The sequence below is a fragment of the Embiotoca jacksoni genome, unplaced genomic scaffold, assembly GCF_022577435.1.
Source record: "Embiotoca jacksoni isolate LCO1_2020_lvr unplaced genomic scaffold, fEmbJac1.0.p SCAF_17, whole genome shotgun sequence".
Taxonomy (NCBI): Eukaryota; Metazoa; Chordata; class Actinopteri; family Embiotocidae; genus Embiotoca; species Embiotoca jacksoni.
The window spans coordinates 7,667,225-7,689,880 of NW_027185307.1; the positions used below are offsets into that span (position 1 = coordinate 7,667,225).

The following is a 22,656-nucleotide window of genomic DNA, read 5'->3' on the forward strand; positions in this document are numbered from 1 at the left end:
AAATGTCAACCCTAGATATGTCACCGCTTCATGACTACTGAATATGCAGCTGTTGCTGGTAACTCACCACCACATGTTTTAGAATGCTACGAATTATATCCAGCGCCGACAAAAACCTGAAAAGCTGGCAATTAAAACAAACGTAAAGAAAGTTGTTGCCATGGAGATGTTACACCGACGGGTCTACTTGCTTTGATGTAAGATGTTGAGCTGTCAGAAGGTAACAGATCGGCAAATCATCTTGTTGTGAATCTTTGGTCTGAACTGGGCTTAAGTTGCTTATGAGACCTGATTCGTGGCAACATTTCCCACAAAAGTCTTAAAATTCGTGACCAAAGAAAAGTCCTGATCTCTCCCCTGATGTCTTTTTTATGGCTTCTCACACAAATTTCAGCTATTTTGAAGTCACTATAATGTCAAAAGTGCACCGCCACCCTCTGACTGCAGCTCCGACTCTCATGTCCACCACTGGCCATCAACAACTAACGCACACGTGATCTGCGGCACGGTAACCTGAAGGGACCCAGCTCCTATCAGCTGACCGCCCACAAACGTCAACATCAGCAGCTGCTGCATGCCGTCCACGTGTTGCCATGCCAACCGGGCGTCCTCAGCCAGTTCTCATCCATAATAGAGTGAGTCCGCCGCCTTACAAGTTGGCCTTTTGATGGCACCCATCGGTTAATTAGCTCGCCTTCTGCTCGTCAGGTAGCGGGCCAAGTCGGCTGGTTTAGAGGTGGTCTGGGGACATGAACGCTGCCAGTTCAGGGCTGTTGTGAAGCATCTGGATGAGGACAAGACCTCTGAGTCACCTCAGTTCTCCGCCACCTCTTTTACTGGGTAACTCGCCTCTTTCGTTTCCGAGTTTACCCGACACGGCTTTGCTGATTCTGGTTTTCTTCTCCCTGCTGGAGACCATTCGCCACCTGAAAGGTCTTAAGTAGGAGGATAAAAGGCTTAGAGCAACGGGAAATTGTATTTTCTCGTTAGATAAGCATGTATAAATGCACTGAAAAGTCCTTTTAGGGTAGCTACGTGGACAGAGATTTTAAACCACAAGCTGTGTTTTTATTCGTAATGTGTAAGAAAGAAATGCACTCCGCGTGAGGAAGTGTGAGGTGAGGTGAGGTGAGGTTCTTCTTGCATCTGAAGCATGAGAGAAAGTGTGGAGAACCCCAAAATAGGCACTGATGCAATTCAGAGATTCTAGCCTTCATCAGGGTCTCGCTGGTGGACGCCTTATCTTTCCACTTCGAGAGGGTTTCTGGAAAAGTCTAACCTCATCACAGCACTCACCGCTTTCTGCTTACAGGAAGTCCTCAGTACAAACAGCGTTATTGTTAAATCGCACACGAGAGACCTCCGCTTGTTCTCTCGCATATTAACACTTGGCTGGTTTGAATCGGTTGAACCCCGGCAGGGGTTGGAGTTAGAGTTGGTACGGATGTGTAAATGAACCAAACTGGGACACCAACATGATTTCCGCTTAACTTGTGGTGAGAATGTAACACGAACCACGTGATATGTGGGAATTGATGAATGGCAGCTTAATGAATTTAAAAGCTGTTTTTTTTTGTTCTCTACAACAGAGTAAATATAGTTAAAGCATTTAAAGAGCGGTTTGATGGTGCTAAGATATACTTTCACTTTTATGAGAAGATTGACACCAAATTACTGTTTGTTTTAGCTTCGTTTAGCATAAACACTGGAAGGAGGGGAAAACCAGCCAACAGGAAAATTGTTAATTTTACAAATATGGTTAATATTTACCAGAAGAACCATCTCTTTATAGTGCTCATATCCAAATGTTTTCTTTGGATGTCTTTCTTAGCTTTACTTTCTTCAGTTCCCTTTCAGCCAATGTGACTTGATATAAAAAAATAAATCAAATCCAGTTTATGGTTTGGTTTGCAGAACTAAAATGTAACAGTGTATAATTTTCTGCTTTGATCCTGAGAACTGAGCTACACATGTGAACGAGCTCTTAATATCCTCATTAAGCTTTCATGTGGTTTTCAACCCCATCTTTTCTCGCTCTGTTATGTAACTTGTTTTTACTCCCGCTCATGTTTTCCTGAGCTCTATTTACACTGAATGCTGTGGTACCCCGGTGACTACATGAAGTACGGTTACCATTCTGGGTATTACACCACGAAGGAGTCCGAATTGCAGCTCTATTGAACGGCACCGTCTATGCTTACAAGCTCCCTCGTTATCCATTTGCAGAGAGAGGACGGGGAGAAATTTCTGTCTTATTGAATAAAGGAGGCTGTCGAGCCGGAGCCTCCTGCTCTCAGGAATCCTTACATCGGCAAAACGCCGGGAACCATAGATCACGAGGCGAAAGAGGAAATCGATTAGAAAGAGAAGTGGCCAGCGGAGAGGGAGGATAAAGAAAGGAAATGGAAAGAGATAAGGACAGATAGAGTGAAAGGCGGAAAAAAAAAGAAGCAAAGGGCTTCGCACTTATTCAGCTGAACACATCTTTAGGATCTGCTCTTTTTTCCTCTGATTGTAAGAAGATCGGTCACTATTGTGGAAGTGGTGCAAGTCAGCTGTGATAAAACGAAATGGCCCTCAGTTTAACAGTACTTTTGTGGGTCATATTCTCCAGCTTTATTCTGGGTTATAGGAAATACTTGCTACAATCTACACTTAATGCCAGTTGTCCTTCCTCTCTTTTTAATCTGTTTCCTAAAGAAGTCCCCGAATGCCTCTAATGTCCGAGTCGAGGTATGATCTATAAACTTTGGCCCGATGATGAGATCAAAGACTCGGATTCAATCTTTGAAAATGTTTGTAGCATTAATACATTTGAGCCCTCGAACTTCGGCTCCTCTTGCTTTCTCACATGAAAGCGTGGATTGCGGTTGTGGACGTGCAGCGGTGGTGTCTTCTGTTTGACTGTGGAAGTTTTAGGTCGACTGTGTGCCTGATGAGATGAGGAAAACAGCAAGCAGCGAAGCTTGAAGTGATCTGAGCAGTGTTGCACACACAAAAGATATTTGGCTGAACACGAATAGTTGCTCAAAGTTGCGTATATACAGCAGCTGTTCAGACTAAAGCTGCAACTTAACCACAGTCACTGTTTTGTTGAAAAGGGTGGGGCTGCAACGAGACAGAAAAAACACCCCATGACGACATCGTAGTGATGTCATTGCAAATTTAAAACAACATGTCTGCTTTGCAAACTGGAGATGGAGAGTTTCAAAGAAGTGGACAGAAAGGAAAGTTTTGACGTGCAATCCAAAAACTTGAGCAAAGAGCGCACACCAAAGTTTATGTCAACTCTGGAAACGGGCAACGGAGACCCTTGAAACGCAGCGAGTGGTCACGTGTTGCTGCTGCAGTGATAAGGAGTTCCACCGTGATGTCTCCATGACGCCCGGGAGCGCCGTGGAAACATTTTACACGCAACAACTGCATTCAACTTTATTTGCACAATAAGAGAAAAAAAAAACCAAAAGTCAAACCGAGGCTGTGTTCTGCAGTTCTTTAACTTTATGCTGATTGATGTTATCTGGGATTCTTACAAAGGATGATGATTAGTTTGCAATGTGAAGGCGGTGAAAGGGAACGTGTTGGACACGCGTACGATATAGTGAGCGTGAATTAAATGTGAGGTATAGATTTGCTTCTATCATTTACAGTTCAGAGTTGCTTATGGAAAATGATGGAAAGATGGAAAAATGACCCCGCTGGTTAGAGTCTTCATGATAAAGTGGATCCACGTCCAAATAAGATGTGACATGAGGCCAAATTAAATGTGTGAGAGGCTTCGTTCAAGCATCAAGTTGTCTTGTCACGTTTCATCTCCACAATCCGGCTTCAATTCACCACCTCACCGTCTGTCCTCAATGTCCCCCGTCTCCAAAACGTGCGTACGGACGGACGAACCGTGGCCCGATGGCAGCCGTGTTCTCCAATGTGACGACGGTCCTTCTCGGTGAGATGAAAACGCGCGAGATCATCGCCCACGACAACGCCACCGTCGCTCTCCGCCACCTCTGCTCACCGCGTTTTCTTCCTGGAACTTCTCCCTGTTCCCCAACAGTTGGACACACACTGAATGTACAAGTACAAGTGGTCACAAAAACTTGAGCGATTTAACGTGGAACACTTCCTCACAAAGCTCACAACTTCCTCCCGATTCATGCGAAGGCAGTGAACAGCACTCAACGGGAACCGTCTCTAAACTTTTTGATCTCCCTTTGTTGAACAAAAAGATCATGGATGCATTGTGGGAAACGTCGGCTCTTTGTATTGTACTAAAAAAAAAAGCTTGAATGCAGCCGAGTGGTCGTGTACGGCCGTGAAGCCGCAGCAGGTGGGACGTTCACCTGTAATTTGACATTTACCTCCGCACGAGCACATTTCAGCATCGCGCCGTTGATGCCGCGAAATGTCGCAGCGGAAGACAGCGACTCGGCTGACTGCTCGCGCCATCAGTGCAGAAAGTTTCTTTGGAAAAAATGACCGGCTGCCCGTCTTCTGCTGTATTCGTCCTCCGAGCGGTCTCGCCGGCTCCCCGCGGTGCTGTATGTAAAGAAGCGGCAGGGAAGCTGCACCCTCCACATCCTGCCCGCCGGGTCTCTCCGGCTCAGTCTCACGCGGGACACCGAACAACCCCCTGGCACACACAGACACCGTCCAACAATCCTGCCAGCGTGAGGGACAGACACAACGGCCGTCTCGGCTCTCCGTTTTCTCCGATGGCTCTTAACGCGTCCCCGGATCTCATCATGGCGTCTTTTTCGGGAAACATCCCACCGCCTCGCTTCCTACTTAACGTCCAACACCTCTTTCATTCACGTCGCTCTGCGTCTGTACACATAGATGAAATTCATATGCAGCGATGTTAGTTACAAATAGACAGTTTGTTTATCTTTTCAAACATCTTAGAATCAGGAGTGCAATTTTTCCTCGGGGAAAAATAATGAATGGGCCGACACGGTCTCTTTTATCTTATAAAAGCTATTTGATGTACCGAAGCTCGTGTCGCAATAAATTAAAAATATTTCTCTACTTGCGCAATCAGGGTGTACAGTAGTCTTTTAACACTTCAGAAGAAGAAGAAGAAAAAAAGGTTTTTTCTTCAAATATGCAGCGTCACGTCTGAGCTGGATACTTTCTTTTTCCGTCTCTCCCTCTTTCAACTTAAAAGCAACGGAAAATTCACCGGGGCAGTTGTTTGTAGGACAGAGATGAAGTTTGGTTACAATAATAATAATACAAAAATAATTTTAAAAAAAAACTCCCAATGTCACAGAGGAGACGAGAGGGAGGGACAGACATGATGACAGGATGAGGAAAAGGGAAGTAGACATTAGGAGGAAATGCGAGTGACTTGACGGAGAAGAAGGAAACACAAACATTTTCAGAAAAGGAAGCTCTTACGGTGGGTTCAATACTTACACTGTGAATGTTGATTGAAGTATGACCAAATTCAAAATCATAAAACTGAAGATTTAGATGGTTGAACAGCTCGAATTTTGAAAGTTAAAACCAAGATGTGTGTGTGCGTGTGCGCGTGTGTGTGTGTGTGTGTGTGTGTGTGTGTGTGTGTGTGCACGTGTGTGTGTGTGTGTGTGATAACAGCACTGCATGTGTTTGCACATTTCGTTTAAAATTTGTATGCGCATCTTTTCTGCAGAGATTAAAACGTGCCCTTTCAGCTCTGCCTCCTGGTATCTATGACATGTTTTAACAGAAAGATCAGAAACTCAACTTCAAGCTTGGCTGCTTCTGATGGAGGACCAGTCGCTTCAGCATTTTAAGCCCAAATCACTCTTTTACACTTTCAACATCTCAAGACTCAAAAATGTGAATTTGACCTCGTACATTGTGGCTCTCAAACCGTCGACAGCGCGGTGGATTAAAGTGGAGCATACTGGATGTTCTGGAGAGAGGTTTGTTGTATTTTCTCGTTTGTGTAGCTGCACTGTTGTCTTGTGATTTCTTCGCTGTGTACCGTCATGTGTCATTTCATGGCTGAGCTCTCTGACAGTGTCAGCGGGCTTCAGTGCGTGTGTTTGTCAGCACAGCTTGTTTGCAAGTGTCTGATGAGAGTGTGTCTGCGTCTTTGTCCAAGCTTATGCCCTTTTGTGTGTGTGTGTGTGTGTGCGTGTGTGTGTGTGTGTGTGCGCGTGCTAGGTCATCTACACCTCTGTCATAGAGGTGTAGTTTCAGTACCTGAGCAGCCGAATGAAAGTCTCAGCCATCAACCTCTCTCCCCCGAGGTCTTTTTAGAGTGTAAAAAGACCTGACACACATTGTAATGTTATCACCCACTCACTCGGTGGCGGCGGAGGAGGGACGGAGAGCGGAGGGAGGGGGGGGGGGGGCAGAAACAGAGAGGCAGCGGGAAGTGCAGGAAAAAGGCCAGAGAACCCGGCGCAGGATGATTCAACCATTAACCTTTTAAGAACGACAGCAAGACGCACTTCTGATGTACAGGAATGTTTTAGAAAACATGAATCATGACATGAGCAGAACATTTTGACACGTGCCACACCGGCAGGAGTTGGGTACGATAAGCCGTCGCTTCCGAGCGTTTGACCATCTGAGGTCCTCAGTGGGCAGGACGCAGGCAGGCAGAGCAGCCAATCACAACACGGATCAACTACAAAGAGAAAGTCGGGCATCGAGAGGGCCGGGTACCAAACTTTGAAACATTCGTGGCACTAATGCTTCATTACTGTGCTGTAGAAAAATGCAATCCACACTAATACTTTCTTTCTTTAAATATATAGCCTTTGCTACAATTACACAGGAGTTAATCTCCTTTGGCTCCATTTAAGCCCTGGGAAAGACTATATAAATTAACTGTCGACGATTCTTATAGTTTTTTCATATTCAGCTGATCTGCTGTGCACTGACTAAAAGTTAATATGCCACTAGCGCATAAGTGTGATGAATGATTTTTTTTTTGCAGGAAATTTAACAATAAAAGTCTCCATTAACACTATACTATTTTCAGTTGATTTTCATGGTAAAACCTAGAAAGGGGAAATTATTCTGAATTATTGTTGAAGGTTACACGTTCTAATTCATGATAGGAAACTGGGACCTAGATAATACAGTTTTATATGAATAGGTATGAATTTAACAATAATTTGTTAAATTAACAATAATGCTGTCTTTAAGGTTGTTTTTCCAGAATTTTAGATGAATAGTTAAGTTGCGTCACTTAACGGACAAACGTGACATCAAGCTTTTCGTTGAACTCTCGGCATAAAAAAAACATACCTTCCAGCATCACATCAATCTTTTTAAAAGTAGCCTTTCATTCTTTGAAATTAATCTTTTAAAGGAGTGCAGTTCAATGATGAGGCTTTTGAGTTGTTGCAGCTTAATACATTTCTAAATATTCTTCCTGTTTGGATCTTACACAATCTAAATATGACCTCTACATTGTGTTGTTGTATTTTTTTTGCATATTTACAGTATTTCCCAACTTATTTCCAAAACATCTGCCTTGACAGCATTTAGTATTTTTTTTTATTGTGATTCACATATACTATTGACCTGAGCTGTGCTGTTCAAATTCATGAACATTTACAGCTAGAATCTGCTGTGTACGTTCACTATTCAACCACTCACCGCTGCACATTATACACCATTATACACGTGGTGTTCAGGCGCCTGGGCTTCCCTCTAGGCATTACTACAGTGCTTCTCATTTACTTTCCTTATTTGCATGTTACGTGAGTAAGATCCTCCCGATGAGTTCAATATCTCAGGAACCATAACAAAGATAATCATCTTTTACAGTTGTAACACATTTTCTGTTTGAATACACAAACAGCCGCTGCAATGCATTTCCAAGAAGCTCATTGTTGCTGTTTGGACTTTGACACGAGGCACACTGCCTGTAACTCGAGCTGTACACTCTCATTTGTTCTGTTGTTGAGTAATGGTTTGCCTTTTATTGCCGTCTTCTCGCTCGCTCTCACACCACGCTTCCCTCCGTGTTTGGTGAATTGATTCTCAGTGTGTACGCTATCCTGAGCAGCGGGCCGCCGTGATGACTGAAGCAGCTCGACAACACTGTGTACGAGAATAGCGCTCGGGTTTCACGGCACAGCGCTTCTGAATGAGGAATAAAAAAGGGTCTGAGGCCAATACCTGACAGCTCATTGGGTGTTTGAGATTCCAGTTCAGTGTTGTGTTGTTTCACTTTCTCCACACTTCAGGTGAAACCATTCAGCTCTCCTTTTATTGGCTGGTTGGCTTTGTTCTGATAAATGCAGCAGTTGGTGAATCTATTTACCATTTTTACGATGAAAACTGAGAAAACACAGAGAGGCTGCGACAATCCAAATCCCTAAAGCCTCTCGTGTGGGAAAGCCCAGCCGATCCCCCTTCTCCTGCCTGGTCGAAGATCTGAGCTGTGATTCCCTCTGGCAGGATTTTATAGGGACACTGAGAGCTCTATTACACCAAAGCCTTTCCCTGACAAGCCAAATGACATGATAACAGATGACATGCTGCACTATAAACTAGTATAGAGATTTATTTCTCTCTACTTATGCCCTTTTACAAATGTCTTTTCAAAAAATGTCTTTAGATCTGTTATTTACTGATCTTTGGTCTTTTGTACAATGTTGTATCTTGATGACATTTAAATGATGTTCTAGGTCTTAAAGAAAAGGGAATATTTTTTTGCCTTGATTTATTCAGGGTTATTTCGTTGAGTGTATTGTCTGTTTAAAGTTCTTCTCACGCACAGATACAACACCATACATTCACAGTTACTATTTAGTATGATGATATCAATGCTTTAATTGACCTCTTTTCAAGAAAGCCAATAAGTTTATCTCCCAAAATGTTGAACTATTCCTTGAACCACCAGACTACAGTCACCCTCAGGTGTTTATACTCTTTGCATTGACTTTCCTATAATGTCTCATCTTTTCCTGTGTGTTTCCTCGTTTCCAGGCATGGCTCCAGAGGTATGGCTACCTCCCTCCTGCAGACCCCAGAATGTCAGTGCTGCGTTCTGCCCGAGTCATGCAGTCTGCTATCGCTGCCATGCAGCGCCGCTACGGCCTAAATGTCACAGGGACTCTGGACGGCCACACTATAGAGTGAGTCACACACCTTTACAAATACCCTGAAAAGATGTCACAGTATGAACCGTGTGTTGAATTCATGATGGGTTTCTTAGGTGGTAGAAGGACGGGGAGGAGTGAACTGCAAATACAAAGCAGCCACAATGTTTTATTTACGAGTGTACATGGTCATTTCTCATGTTGGCCTGTATAACAGTAATTAACACTGTTGCGTTGCACTGGCTAATATAATGTGCTATTACATCTATGTGATTAATTATGGAAATAGCAAAACATGAGCGATAGGAGAAACATGCTCCTCAGTTATTTTTTTGACATTGCATCTAAATAGATTGATGTTATTTATCCTTGATTTACATGATTTGATAAATAGTACCATTTGCTCTGGGCCTCTGGCATAGGTTGCTGTGTTTTCCAAAAGTTTGTGGAAGACTTAGGTGATCATATTTGGTGGGAGTTTTGGGTGTGGTATCCCAAGAAGATTTGATGCGTTTCAGTTAAAAATAGGACATTTCATAGAATCTTTTAGTATTATTATTATATCTTGTGTAAAACCTTCCAAAAATGTGGAAAAGCTGCAGAAAATTAGCAAACAACACCCAAAAAGCCTGAAGACTACTTTGTGGAAGACATTTTGTGGCAAACAAATACAACTATTAGACCTGGGAAAAGTCATTTAGTTATAGTTGTGATGCTCTCTACAATGATTCGGCTCCTGTAGTGCCACAAAACGGCTTCAACAAGAGGACTGAACAAAAGCCAGGTGGCGGAACATGCCGTAAACGCCGCTGCTGTTGCAGTCATTTGTTGTTTTTGATTAACGATCACTGCGTTCTCAGTTCAAGTTGACTAGACGTGTTCAAACTGGGCGTACAAATGGTCGACGCTTCTTTCACTCAGCCCGTTTTGCATGCTGAAGGCAAGCAGAGTCATTTTGCCAGACACAAAGTTGCCCTGACATAGATTAAGTGGGGCGTTTTAATTTGATCAAAGGGACCTTTTGCAGAGAGTACACCTCCGATGTCAGATCAAAGGCTGCAAAATGCCTCTGTATTAATACTCAGAGGAAGAGAAGAAAGAACAGCGACGGCAGGTGGCTACTCCTCATTCGATCAGTCAAACCTCAAACAGACGAGGACGACACGAGGGTTTACAGTGAAACAATATAAAAGACTTGTGTCATCTACAAACAGGAGTGTAGTGGAGGATAAACCTACACGAGGCTTCCATTAATCTTTAAAGAGCTATTTTTAAATTATGCATAACATAAAAAAAAAGAGCTGCAAATAACCATTATTTTCATTGTAAGTTAATTGGGCGATAGTTTTCTCGCGGTTTGGTCTTTAAAATGTCCGAAAATGGTCCGAAGTGGAGCCTAAAATATCCTGTTTTGTCCCGACTAACATTCGACAACCAAAATATATTCAGTTTATGATCATGGAGGACTAAAAGAACCAGAAAATGTTCATATTTAAAAGGCTTGAATCAAAGAAGTTTTGTATTTTTTCATTGAAAAAGGCTGGATAATCCATTTTCAAAATAGTAATCAATATACTAATTGTTGCAGCTCTAATTAAGAATCACTGATATGAGTGCAGTAGCAGTCATTAAACAAAAGACATAATTCATATTTTTAGACCAGATGCAGTTTTAACCTCTGCGCTGTTTCCAGATGTCTCTTTTACCTGCACATCACTAAAACAGTGCTCAGTGACATTCATCCCCGCCAACAGTGAAATACCATCCGTGCTGCAAATAGCAAATGAGCTGAAATTGGCCACTGAAGGGTAACACGGCAATGTAGTGGCCAGCGATGTGGACGCGGACTAACAGCTGTCCAACCACCGGGCTGAAACATAGTGAAATATGATAAGCTAACAATATGTCTTGTTTTTTTTTCCCCCCTTCTGCTTCTCTCGGTTGATGTAGCGATAACACGATAAGGTGAGGCACCTTTTGTGTGTCATATTGTTCCTGAGTGCTTTACAGTTACGTGTGTGGTTGGTCTTCATTCAGAGTTATGATTGGTGTTTTGTGTGATTTGTGCCAACACTTTGTTTCATTTAAAGACATAAAAAAAAAAAAAAGCACAGAGGGCTTCATATGAATAATGTTTCTCTCATCTGTTGTGTCTGAGCTACGCCGGTTCAGAACTGGCTTCTGTTCATCATTTATATCTGTTGATCACTTTGTGGGGGGAAAAAAAGGCTGCTGTTGCTGCTGCTGCTGCTTAAATGCCCTCCTCACCTTCCTCCTGTAGGTGGATGAGGAAGCCCAGATGTGGGGTTCCTGACCAGGTCGGAGGTGCATCCAAATTCAGCGTGAGGAAACGGCGGTACGCCCTCACAGGACAGAAGTGGCAACACAAACATATCACATACAGGTGAGTGGATTTACTGTACCAAGATTTCTGTTGTTATTTGTCATGACGCCATTTCATAAAAATCCAACTTCCCTCCAATCCCCGGAACCGTCCCGATTCAATTCAATTACATTTTATTTAAATAGCGCCAAATCACAACAGGCTATTTCAAGGCACTTAACACATTCAAGTCCTTACAACAGAGCTTTACAAAAATATACAGAGGAACCCAAACATTTAACACTTACCATGTAAGCTTGGAGGAAAACGTCAGACAGAGGGAAGGAAAAACTCCCTTTTAACAGGAAGAAACCTCCGACACAGCCGGGCTCAGAGGTGGGCGAAGAACATCATAGAGATCCAAGACATGAACTGTTGGTGGGGGCGACAATCGCAGACCAGAGACATGCAGCTTGAGGGCCAGGGATATCGGCAAAAGAAAGCACAGAAACTCCGCGAGTGACGGAACTGTGTGGAGAAACAATAAGCAAAAACTATGGGAGAGAGAAAGCATGAAGTTAATGAGATGTAATGGTGGCATATGAGTGCATAGGGAGTGAAAGAGAGAGGAAAGGAGCTCAGTGCATCATGAGATCCCCCAGCAGCCGAGGTCTATAACGGGGACAGCAGATGAAAATTAGCCTCTCTGGCTTACTCTGGCTTACTTACAGTTTTACTGTTGATTGGTGTGCATTGTCCCTGCAAAATAAACAATACAATAAATAAATAACAGCCTAACAAAGGGGTGGTTCAAGGTCACCTGACCAGCCCCTCCAATCCGAACTGGGAGCTGGTTCCACAGAAGAGGGGCCTGAATTTTCTGTTTCTAATTTTGGAAACTCTGGGAACCACAACACTGACTGTCCACATCAAGGGAGCTTTTGAAGACACCCAGTACAAACCTACTGATATCTACACACACACACACACACACACACACACACACACACACACACACACACACACACACACACACACACAAAGACGCACACACACACAAACAGGGCTTCAGGGAGGAACCAGTGTCACTGACCTTTTCATTAAGAGACAGAAAAATACTTCGCCGGCTCCAGCAGATGTGATTAGTTCTTACTTTTGACTGGACGGCGCTTCTGTGTCTGTCTGGAGACTTTTAAGATTAAACATTTTCCCCCGTATAGCAACACAATAATATTGATAATATTTTAACTTAATTACATGACAGACACTATGCTATGAAACTAAAAAGGTCAGCTAAATTTCCACGTCGCTTAAAGCCACCATCACATTACACATAACAACAGCCGTGTTCTTAAAACCTCCCAGTGCAGAAGAAGCAGCTTTATCCCCGACAGAACATGCAGCACAAATGGGAAAAGAGTGTACATGTAGGATGCACCCATGTGCCACTGACCTCATCACAAATTTCATAATTCACAAAGCCCATCTTCTGACATCAAGTTACATGAGTAATAATGTATAGGACAACATGCAGCGGTTATATAATAAGACTGTGTTCATTTAGTGAGGTCAGCAGCCCAGATTCTGTAATGTTTTATTTGTGGTATACTGTAACTCGCCTCCAGCTTCATGTTTCACTGGGTAATCCTGAAGAAGTGTGCTTGTTTTTTTTTGCGTTTTTGCTCTGCCCTGGGGATAGATGTAAGCAGCATTACATGCTAAATATAATCTATATTGATCAGTGACCCACTGCTGAAGTATAGGACTGTGTATCACTGATGGAATAACTGTCCACATTCATGCATGTACATTTCTCTCCTTAAAAAACGACACTGGGACCGGGTTGCAAATCAGTGTTCATCTGTGACGGCGCCGCTGTGAAAAGAAGCAAATGAGCGGGCTTGATGAAGAGTGGAGGAGCGGATAGGTGAGGATGAGGAGGGAGCAGAGTGAGGAGGAAGAAGCAGCTGCAGAGAGAAAGCGATGAGCTGAGAGGAGAGGAGGAAACCCCGGTGGAAGGCAGAGGGTGCTCTCTGACAGATTAGGGTTATGTAATGGGAAGGGAGCATTTTCAGAGTGTGTGCACATGTGTGTGTGTGTGTGTGTGTGTGTGTGTGTGTGTGTGTGTGTGTGTGTGTGTGTGTGTGTGTGTGTGTGTGTGTGTGTGTGTGTGTGTGTATGTGTGTGTGCACATGTGTGTGTGTGTTGTACATGGATGTGATGTGTGCTTGGCCTCCAGTCAGTAGTCAGATGTGCCTGCAGCTGCTCTTTTTATCTCAAATTGGTGCAGTGGTAGTTACAGTATGCAGCTTATTCATGTAGCTGTACGACTCACCACCAAATTATCAAATATAATAAAAGTATCAAAGTGTGACCAATAATAAGAGATGTGCTGTCTTGGCTGGAATCAAAGTGTGAAAGAATTTCCTGTCTTGGGAAGAAGCAGCATCTTTACTGCATGTGGGGAACTTCATCTGAGGTTGAAATAATTATGCTGAATTTTAGAGTGATTTATTACAGCTTAGATCTTCTATTTTTATTTTTCATTTTTAGCCATCATTTATCATAACATTGACAAGTTACTTCGAGCTATGAATCATCATCCTTTCTATCACAACATCCACAAGCCAACAGTGTGAGAGTATCTAAGCCATTTTATTTGCAGGTAAAGTGCACACACCTTAAGTGTTGCTAATAACCCGTCATTGCACAAATGTGTGGCCTCAAAACATGAATATATACAATGAGAATATATGAACCAGTGATCATTTTGTCATTCAGCTTGGTTTTCTCCTCAACATTATTTGACGTTTACTTATAACTTTTCTGCCTGCCTGACCACCTGTGTTTCTGTGTCGTGTTTTTTTTTTTTGTCCTGTTTTCAGATCTCAACATTTACAAAGCTACAAAAATGAAATCACAAAATTATAATCAGCAGAAATGATTAAAATCTGCTAAAATGCTTCCATGACACTGGGTTGCTTGCACAGCTGCTTTAAGGTACAGCTGCTAAGTAACCCCTGACTGCCAGAGTTATATATATATATATGAATATATATATATATATATATATATATATATATATATATATATATATATATATTCATGCTTGGAATCTTTCAATTCCCACAAAAATAAAACGCATCTTATTCCTTGCCTTGGTTAAAAGTATTTTGTTGTGCTACCGAATCTTCTTCACCGTGCTGGTGACATCACATTGTTAAGTGGCTCACAAACTAGGGTGGAAATGTGCTTTGATTGAAGATTTTAACACCTATATGATCATTTAGGATTAAATAAGTGGACTACAGGTTAAATCGCCAAGCTGCAACTTTATATCACCCCAAAATAAACTCACTTCAGGTCAACAGCAGCAACATTTTTTCATCTGTTAAGTGTGCTTTAAGTTAAAGCTTGAAGTCGAGTCAGCGTTAAATGCTGAATCTAAATTCTCCCTCCTGTCTCAGTTGGAATACTAGGAAACTGTAAACAAAATAGAAGATGTCTTCTCACTCTTTCTCCCTGAAATACCTCCGTCTTTCTCTTTCAAGCGTTTCAGCTTTTAAAATAATCGTTAAAAAACAACGCTGGCATTTGGAAAGTGTAACAAATGCATGACCGCCCCTGGTGTGTGCTGGTTTCCATGTAGCCACATACCGTACTTGCTGTGGGGAGGCACTAATTAGCTTTGGCATCCCTACTGTGCTCCCTGCATGCAGGTACTATAACAGCACATGAGTTGCATCTGGAATCATTATCACCTCGCCACACGGACTTTAATATCTGATATGGCCTCAGAGCAGGCTGTGGTTCTTTTCAGTTGTTGTTTTGCAGCTTCTCGCCACATGCGTCTCTGTCTTTATCCGCCCTGCCCTTATAATAGGACGCACGTCCGGCGAGATGGGTCATAAACTCAAATTAAACCATCTTTTTATTCCTCGAGTGGCCGCGCAGTTGTTGGTGAGGCCTTTCAGATGGAGCAGGACAAGGGCATGTATTCGTGCAGAGCCCTGGAGGTGCTGCAGTGGGTTTTCTTCATTTTGAATCTCAGGGAAGACGTTTGCAGCCCTGGACACTTTCTAGGTCAGATGATACTGATTTGATGAAAATATTCTTTCCTTGTGTGCTCGTACTTCTATCTGCTCGACATCAGCTGTTCAAAAGACAAAGCAGCCATTCGTGCTGCCTCCTTAAGTGGTCTCAATCAGGCACAGACAGTTTGCTTACTCAACAGCCAAGCAGTGCACTAATGCCTCTTCAATTGATATTCAAGATTGTTTCTGTAATTTGAGCGCTTGTCAGCACCCATCTTGAGTTGCGTGCATTATTCACACTTATTGAAGGACAATTTAGGACGAGCGCAATTTTCTGGCTGTTATTCATCACAATTTTGTATCACTTAAGACAAACGTCTGAATGGGGATGTTGCTGCTTTCAGTTCGTGGTCCAGCTGATCAGTTGTTCTCTGACAAAGCTGCTTTGAGAAGAGTTAGGGTTTGTTGTTGACAGCATATGTCCATTACGGGGTTTCAGCCAACATGCTGTGACTGAAATGGACACAATACTGCCTCAAACCATTTTCAGCCCTCGAATGCTAACTACAAATTAAAATAGTGATAATTTATGCTCGTCTGCCAGCAGTGTAATGAAACATTAGTGACAATTTCACCTGCCGTATTAATACATGGCAGCTACTTGACAGCTTGTTAGCAGTTAATGCTGCTAATGAATATTGTCACTACGCAGCAGACAGACAGAGCAAGTGATAATGTGTGATGGAGTTCCTATCAATGCAGATGCAGAGGGTGGGAACCTTTATGGCACCAACCAAACTGTTTTCATACTGTCTACCATCAAAAAAATGCCTTTTCATTTGGTACCATATTTCGATACGGCGTCTTTGTTTATTGTAAACAGTCTAGCTTACACTCTCCCCCTCTAACGTGCATGAAAACTAAAGTTTTGTACCCTAACCTGATGTACTGTTCTTTTTCTGAAAATGAATTTTCTAAAGTTGGTGTCAAAAAAATAATCGTTCAGGAAGCGGTATGGAAGCCACGCTGTTGGAAACTGTATCAAGAGTTGTTGAATGATATGCAGCTGTAAATGTAGGAAAGCAAAAACATTTCAGACAAATGTTTGGGGTTCATAAAACATGCAAGAATATCAGATGATCATCAACTGGCCCAAACAAAGACTTCTTACCTGTTTCTTTACATTCCCGATGTCTGGTTTCTGGGGATCTGTATTTTAAAATGACGTGTACTTCATCTCGTCTCGAATTTAAAGGTCAATTTGAGAGTTAAAACTTGGTTTTGGAGTTGAGTCTAGAATTAGGTTTAGGCCAGCGGTTGGGGTAAGTCACTTAAAGTTAGGGTTAGGTGGCCAAGGAAGACACTGTTTCAATGTGTCTCCACAAGGATAGAAAGACAAACGCGTGTGTGTGTGTGTGTGTGTGTGTGTGTGTGTGTGTGTGTGTGTGCGCGTGCGTGTGCGTGCGTGTGTGTGTGTGCGTGTGCAGGGATCAGTTCTGACAAAACATGAATCATTAGCTGAGAGAGAAAGTTTTTCAGAAACTTGTGAGAGCGTAATTATAGCAAACACATCTCTGCTGAAGTGGTCGACGGCTGTCAGCGAGTCGGTCTTGAAAGAGCAGATAGATTTAATAATGAATCTGAGCTTACATGCATTATAAATATGCAGTGTACATAAATGTGCCTGGAAACAGCAGCAGCCAGACGTTCTGATAATATTTATTCCTATTATGGAAAATGACAGCATGACAGCCAAACACAGACACTGTGAAGGAGTGAAATGAAAACAGGAACAGAGGCGAGGAGGTGACAGAGGGTACACAGAGGTGACGGGGAGGAGGAGGGAGGGGGGGAGGAGGAGGAGGAGGAGAGGAGAAAACAGGCCAATCTTGAATAAAAATTAACGCACATGAACAAGAAGACTTGAAGAAAAGAAAAACAGATAAATGGGCACAGCGCTACTTTTTGCTGCACAATTTATTTACACTGCACTTATCAACTGATCAGCCAAACACCTTTACACCCAACTCAAACACTGCACTATCAGCAGCGTAATAACACACAGAGCATCGTGTGTTTACAAGTGTCGGAAGTTGGAGGATGTAAACTACACCTATCTGTCTATCCTTGGAGACAAACCAAATTTTAATAGAGCGTGACACTGAGATATTTTCGGAGCGAATAAAGTGGAGAGAGGTTTTTCCTGATTGCCCAAACCAGACTGGGGCTCTCAGCAGGCAGTGGGCTGTTGATAATCCTTAATTAGAAAATAAATTCCAGAGGCAGGAAATTGTCCCGTCCTCTCCACACCTGCAGCAACTCAAAGCCGGCAGGAGAGGACTCAGCTGTTTTCTCTCACAAATCGCTCCATTTAGCTCTCTGTTGGGGAACAGGATGAGCGTGAAATGGCAGCATGCAGGGAAAACGTGATCGTTTTTTGGGGGTTTTTTGGTGGGGGGGTGGGGTGGGATCACAGATTGACATGCACTGCTAAACTGACTATTGTTTTCTATCTCGCCATATCTCACGCTTCAGAGGAATTGGATACTATTTACTTTCCCGAATTAGATTCTGTTCTTTAAGTTTTCCTCTGAGTGGTCAACCAACAGGATAAGAAGACACTTGAAGGGTTTTACCAAACGCCCGGAGCACCCGCGAGTCTTATCAGACCAATTTACAATGGATTTGCTCATCCAGACAGCTGAAGGAGAACCCCTGATTTGAGGCCTACTAGAGCATGATGATAAGAGAAAATTATCTGGTTGTGTGAAATGTTTACAAAGACTTGCCAGGATTCTCCCAGTCTAACTTTGTCCCCCCGTTTTATCTCGTGTCTCCGCAGCATAAAGAACGTGACGCCCAAAGTCGGTGCCGAGGAGACCCACGACGCCATCCGGCGAGCCTTCGACGTGTGGCAGAACGTGACGCCGCTGCGCTTCGAGGCCTTGCCCTACAGCGAGCTGGAGAGGACCAAGAAAGACGTGGACATCACCATCATCTTCGCTTCAGGTTTCCACGGCGACAGCTCGCCCTTCGACGGCGAGGGGGGCTTCCTGGCCCATGCCTACTTTCCAGGGCCGGGAATAGGAGGCGACACGCACTTTGACTCAGATGAACCGTGGACGCTGGGAAACCCCAACCATGACGGTAAGAACTAAGTATTATCGGGAAAGTTTATGATGACACAGCACAGATCGATGAATAATCATGCAACAGTCAGCCAACACGTGCGGGATCGATATATACAGTATGTGTCCTGTTGAACATTGACATTAATATTTAGGTCTATGTATGATAATATGCTGTGACTTGTTTTATCGGCGATCTATAAAAGCTGGAAAAAAATCAGCGACCAGTGAGGGTCAAATGTTTGCTTTGAAATGTAGCTCCAGCAATGGTGGCGGTGGCAGAACTAGATGAAGTGATACAAACAGGTTTAGAAATGTCAGAAAATACTGAGAATTTGAAGCCAGAGTAAGTAACAGTGTCTGCATTTTGGCCATGCAGTGGACATTTACCAACAAGGCGCTGTACTCTGCTTCTCATTGGGGAAAGGTCTCTGTCGTTTAAAGCTTTGTAAGTTTGGGAGCACACTACGCGCCTTCTGATGGTCAATGCTGATTGGTTAAAGGCTGCTCCAATAGTTTCAAAATGAACCCGAGGTCTACGGCAAGTAGCATGCAACGACTGGAATTAATCCTCTATGGACCATGACCTGACTCGTATATTCACTAAGTGAATGTGAGTCTGCTCATACCGGCCTGAGAGACACAGTATGAGCTTAAAAAAAAAAAAATCACCTCACTGGTGCCTTTATGTGGAAACTCAAGAAGAAACAGAAGTGATTTTGTTTGTAGTATTTGTGACAAAATAACCCCAACAGACCACTTACAACCTTTTTCCAAGCTTTCAGCCGCAATTTACACTCTCATGAGTCGGGTATCATCGTTTATCACCAGGTTTGATGTCATTACAGAAACTGAAATAGTAAATTTCTACTGTACACTCATCGCTGAGAAATGGAATCATGTTATCAATGCATCGTGATACAACACAAACAGGTCAAACACGTTGGTATTATTTTCCAAACTGTAAATGTCAAGTCTCTAAAGAAGTCAGTGAAAAGTATTTGTCACATATTCTACACTGCTGTTGTGGATTTCACTGCATGTTCTTTGCTTTAAATTGCGCATTTAAGCTCGACTGTATATGAAACTACACTTTTCTTATCTCGAGTGGTAAAAAAATGTTTTTTAAAAAAAAAATATTTACAGCAATAGCACATATGGACGCAGAAGATATTTTATTATGTGCAGCACATCTGCTCTGACTGAACCACAGAATCCTGATGCTCTGCTAGCAGACCTGATGTGTGGCAGCGGGATGCCTGCTGGATGTTGGTTGTGCTGGTCAGTTGACCGCTGCTTTCTGCTGCGATTTAACTCTGATTTTCCGAGCCTTGCTCAGACCTCTCGCTCTGAAAGCAGATATCTTCCCTCTTGAACTCCAGTAGTCGTATCACCTCTCGCTCTACGCTGACCTCCAGCCCGTGACCTAGCGGAGTACTTGCCCTCGGAGCCTTGCAGCTTGTCAGACTGCCTTTAGCGCATGTCATTTTGTTGTGTGGGTTGCATGTTGAGCAGCTGCGGTGCTGTTTAGTGTTGTGCTGAGGCTCCGTCAGATCTCCGCTTGTCTGTAGGCACGTTTGTGAGTCCGTGGCAGGCAGAGGCCCGTCGACTGAGCTCACAGGTCGACCTCTGAACCCCGTGCATCCTTCAGCGAGCGTAAACAAGACAAAGAGATTGTAGGGAAGCATCGAAGATGGAGAGAAATGGCTGTGAAAGAGGTTTAATACAAGTAGAGTTAAACAAGAGCAAAGCAAATCAAAGCAAAAAGGTTTCGAGGGTAATTTACAATTTGTCTCTGGGACTCTAAAAGTTGAATGTTTTCAGTTCCTCATTAAATCTAAGGAGCAATCCAGCCCCGCGGTCCACAGAGACAACTCAAGAGGAGCTGTTACGGAGTCACGAGTCAAAACAAAGACAAAACAAAGACAGAGACGACTGAGCGAGAGACAAGAAAGAGAGACACAGACGGAAGACACACAAAACCCGATGAGTTTACGAGCAGGAAGGTGGCGGAGATGACAGAGCGAAAGAGAGGATGAGAGAGAATGGTGGAGTATATCTAGACAAATATTGGAGGTTCAAGAGCTCACAAGAGAGACAGACGTGGAGGGAAAGACTGAAAGAGCCGCACAGCGAAGTAAAGAAAACATTTGAAGAGGAAAGTGGAGAGAGGAGAGCAGAGGAGATGAGTGGGAGCTGGAGAGAGCTGCGCATCGGAAATAGAAGTGAGGAAGTCACTGCTGAAGACTGAATTTCAAGCAGGAGCGGGAGGGGGCGAGGGGGGGGGGGGGCGTTTGTAGGCTTAAATAACATGTAGTGAACGGCTTTATTTACAGCTTTAGTTCGATGTCTTTCATTCAATATAACAACTGATGGGATCGAATTAACCTCGAGTTAACAGTTTTATTCTGCAGCATTCACTAATATCATAAATACATCAACACACATACCGTATGTGCACATGTGAAGGTGAAGATACACACACGCGCACGCACGCACGCACGCACACACGCACAGTGTTGTCATGACTGCTGTCGCACCTTGGAGGAAGGAGAAGCAGCTGCCATTGAAGGCTATGATTCACTGCCTTCAACACACACACACACACACACACACACACACACACACACACTATGCTCTACCCCTCAATGCAATATTAATACAGCCCTGCTGCGGCCCATACTTCTGTGAAAACATCCCATAATGCATGCAGTTCTAATACGCGCTCTCCAGCTGGCTTTATTGCGAAATGCGAACATGCGCTGGGCTGAATTCTGCCTGCTCGCTGTGGTGTGGGATGGATGGAGGTGGGTGGGGGGGGTTGAGGGGAAGTGTGATGGTGGTGGGGGGTGGTAGTGGATGGGGTTGAGGAGGTGGGAGTGGATGGGATGGGGTGGGGGTGGGGGGTGGCTGGGGACTCCTGCATGATGACCAGCCGCCTCACTGAGACGACTTTCTGAAGGCAGAAACGACTCCACGCTGCCAGCGACCAGTGTTTTGTGCTGAGACTGAAGATCCTGAAATTTAACAATCACTCTGCCAAATATCAGGTACTCCAGTCTGTATTCCTGCCAGCTCGTTTTTTCGTCTTGGCACGGCAGTAGAGCCTATCAGGCGGTATGTAGCTTTTGGCCGGCCAAGACAAATAACCTGTAAGATAATAGTGCTGGAAGTAGAAACACCAATGTTACTACTAATAATTAAACATAGTCCTGTTTCTTTGCAACATGTGCAGACTTTGAAAAAAGTGGAGCAGAGATCAGATTAATATGTCGTGACAAAATATAGATTAGGATGCAATATTGCTACTCTCATATACTCTCAGTATAGAGTCAGACTTGCTTCATCGAGTGAACACGTTCAAATCTGAACTCTTTATCTCTGGAAACGAAGCCTTTTGCCAGTTTATAACTCTGTGGTGTCAAGACAGTGTGTGTGTGTGTGTGTGTGTGTGTGTGTGTGTGTGTGTGTGTGTGTGTGTGTGTGTGTGTGTGTGTGTGTGTGTGTGTGTGTGTTTGTGTGCATTTTGGTACATGCTGTTGTATTTTAGCTGTTTGTAAAACTGAAAATTTTGTAACGGTGCAATAAAAAAATATATCACAGGTTTTATTCCTGGTTTATAAAACCTGAAGCCCGAGTTCTTCAATTAAATGTAATTCTTATTTCAATTTTTTTTTTTTTTTTTTTTTTTTTACAAAATAAGTAATAAAACAAACATTTCAGAGCAAAAAAGATATCAGAGTAAAAATACATGATACAGTTCAACAAAAAAAATAAACGAAACAGGAAAGAAATCCTTAAACATTGATACTTATATAATAAGATAACAATCTTTTATAATAATATCTTTATATGAAACCACACACTTAGCACTGTGATTTCAGACCAACTGTATTTGTAATCATTTAAACTGCACTTGGATCCATTTGAGAACGGATGTCACTGACTTGCCAATATCAGACTTTACTGCAAAGCCGTTTAACAGCCTTACCAAAACACAACCTGTGACTGTGAGAAGATTGTAAAGCATTAGCGGTAATTCCAAGCATAAACAGCCCTGTGTTTTGTGTTTGGCATCCCAACAGCTGAAGGGTTGAGGGGCACGTACAGTAAAACAC

General features: G+C 43.1%; 1 protein-coding gene across 2 annotated transcripts in view; it reads left to right on the top strand.

Moving 5' to 3' along the window:
• LOC138199375 (matrix metalloproteinase-16-like) overlaps positions 1 to 22,656 on the top strand; it is a 75,849-nt gene that overhangs the window by 9,400 nt on the left and 43,793 nt on the right. The window contains exons 2-5 of one of the 2 annotated variants that reach the window (XM_069151425.1): positions 8,941 to 9,089; positions 11,004 to 11,018; positions 11,335 to 11,457; positions 18,253 to 18,557. In XM_069151425.1, the coding sequence (XP_069007526.1) occupies positions 8,941 to 9,089; positions 11,004 to 11,018; positions 11,335 to 11,457; positions 18,253 to 18,557 (592 nt within the window). The remainder of the gene's footprint in view (positions 1 to 8,940; positions 9,090 to 11,003; positions 11,019 to 11,334; positions 11,458 to 18,252; positions 18,558 to 22,656) is intronic. The other variant, XM_069151426.1, reaches the window with a different exon arrangement.